A 762-nucleotide genomic window follows, 5' to 3' on the forward strand; every position below is an offset into this window, starting at 1 on the left:
ATTATTTAAAGTTAAACTTAGAGTACTATAAAACGCTAACTAACACTTAAATGTACTTAATAATAGGTGTACAAAATCGGCTATAAGCTATATATAATATAATTTTTCTATTAGTATATAACATCCTAGATTATAAGCTATACTTTCTTACTAAAATCTTCTACTAAGTAGAGAATAAGAAAAAAAGCATTTTTGGATATAATGAGATATTAATACTATCTAATACTTTATATACCAGCCCTTTGCTTCTACTATAGTATTATAACGCCTAGGTAGTAATAAAATATAATTATCTATATTCTATTGTGATAAAGCTTACTACTTCTCTTTTATAGCTTTAATAAAGCTATTAATACTCTCTTTATTAATATCTAGGCCTAAAGATCCAAATGGACGTTTACTAAGACGGTCTTTAAGTAAACTCCACACGTTTTCTATTAGATTTAAATCAGGACTATAGGGTGGATGAGGATAAAGCTTGACTTTATTTCTTAAAAACTAAGCAAAAACGTTCTTTGTAGTATAGATTTTAGAGTTATTCTGCTAAAATTGCCACTCTATATAGCTATTAGTATCTATTATAGTTTATATTATTTAATGATTACTTATCTTAGCGCAGGGAGAAAAATAAACTAAAAAGATGATATAAAAAAGCTATATAACTTACCGCGTTTAATATTAGGTTTAACTTAAGGTATTAGAGTTTTACGGATATAGTAGCGATTATTAAAGTTTATAGTTGTTTTTCGTGTCTTAATAACA

The 762-nt window shown here is 25.9% G+C and overlaps 1 protein-coding gene across 1 annotated transcript; it reads right to left on the reverse strand.

Annotated features, from left to right (window-relative positions):
* Window positions 1–318: 318 nt before the first annotated feature.
* On the reverse strand, window positions 319–471 carry COCSADRAFT_104830 (uncharacterized protein; the record flags this gene model as incomplete). Its single annotated transcript, XM_007708035.1, has 1 exon — window positions 319–471. A coding segment is annotated over one exon (153 nt), but the record flags the coding sequence as incomplete, so codon positions are not given.
* Window positions 472–762: the final 291 nt, after the last annotated feature.

This window comes from Bipolaris sorokiniana (assembly GCF_000338995.1).
Source record: "Bipolaris sorokiniana ND90Pr unplaced genomic scaffold COCSAscaffold_123, whole genome shotgun sequence".
Classification (NCBI taxonomy): Eukaryota; Fungi; Ascomycota; class Dothideomycetes; order Pleosporales; family Pleosporaceae; genus Bipolaris; species Bipolaris sorokiniana.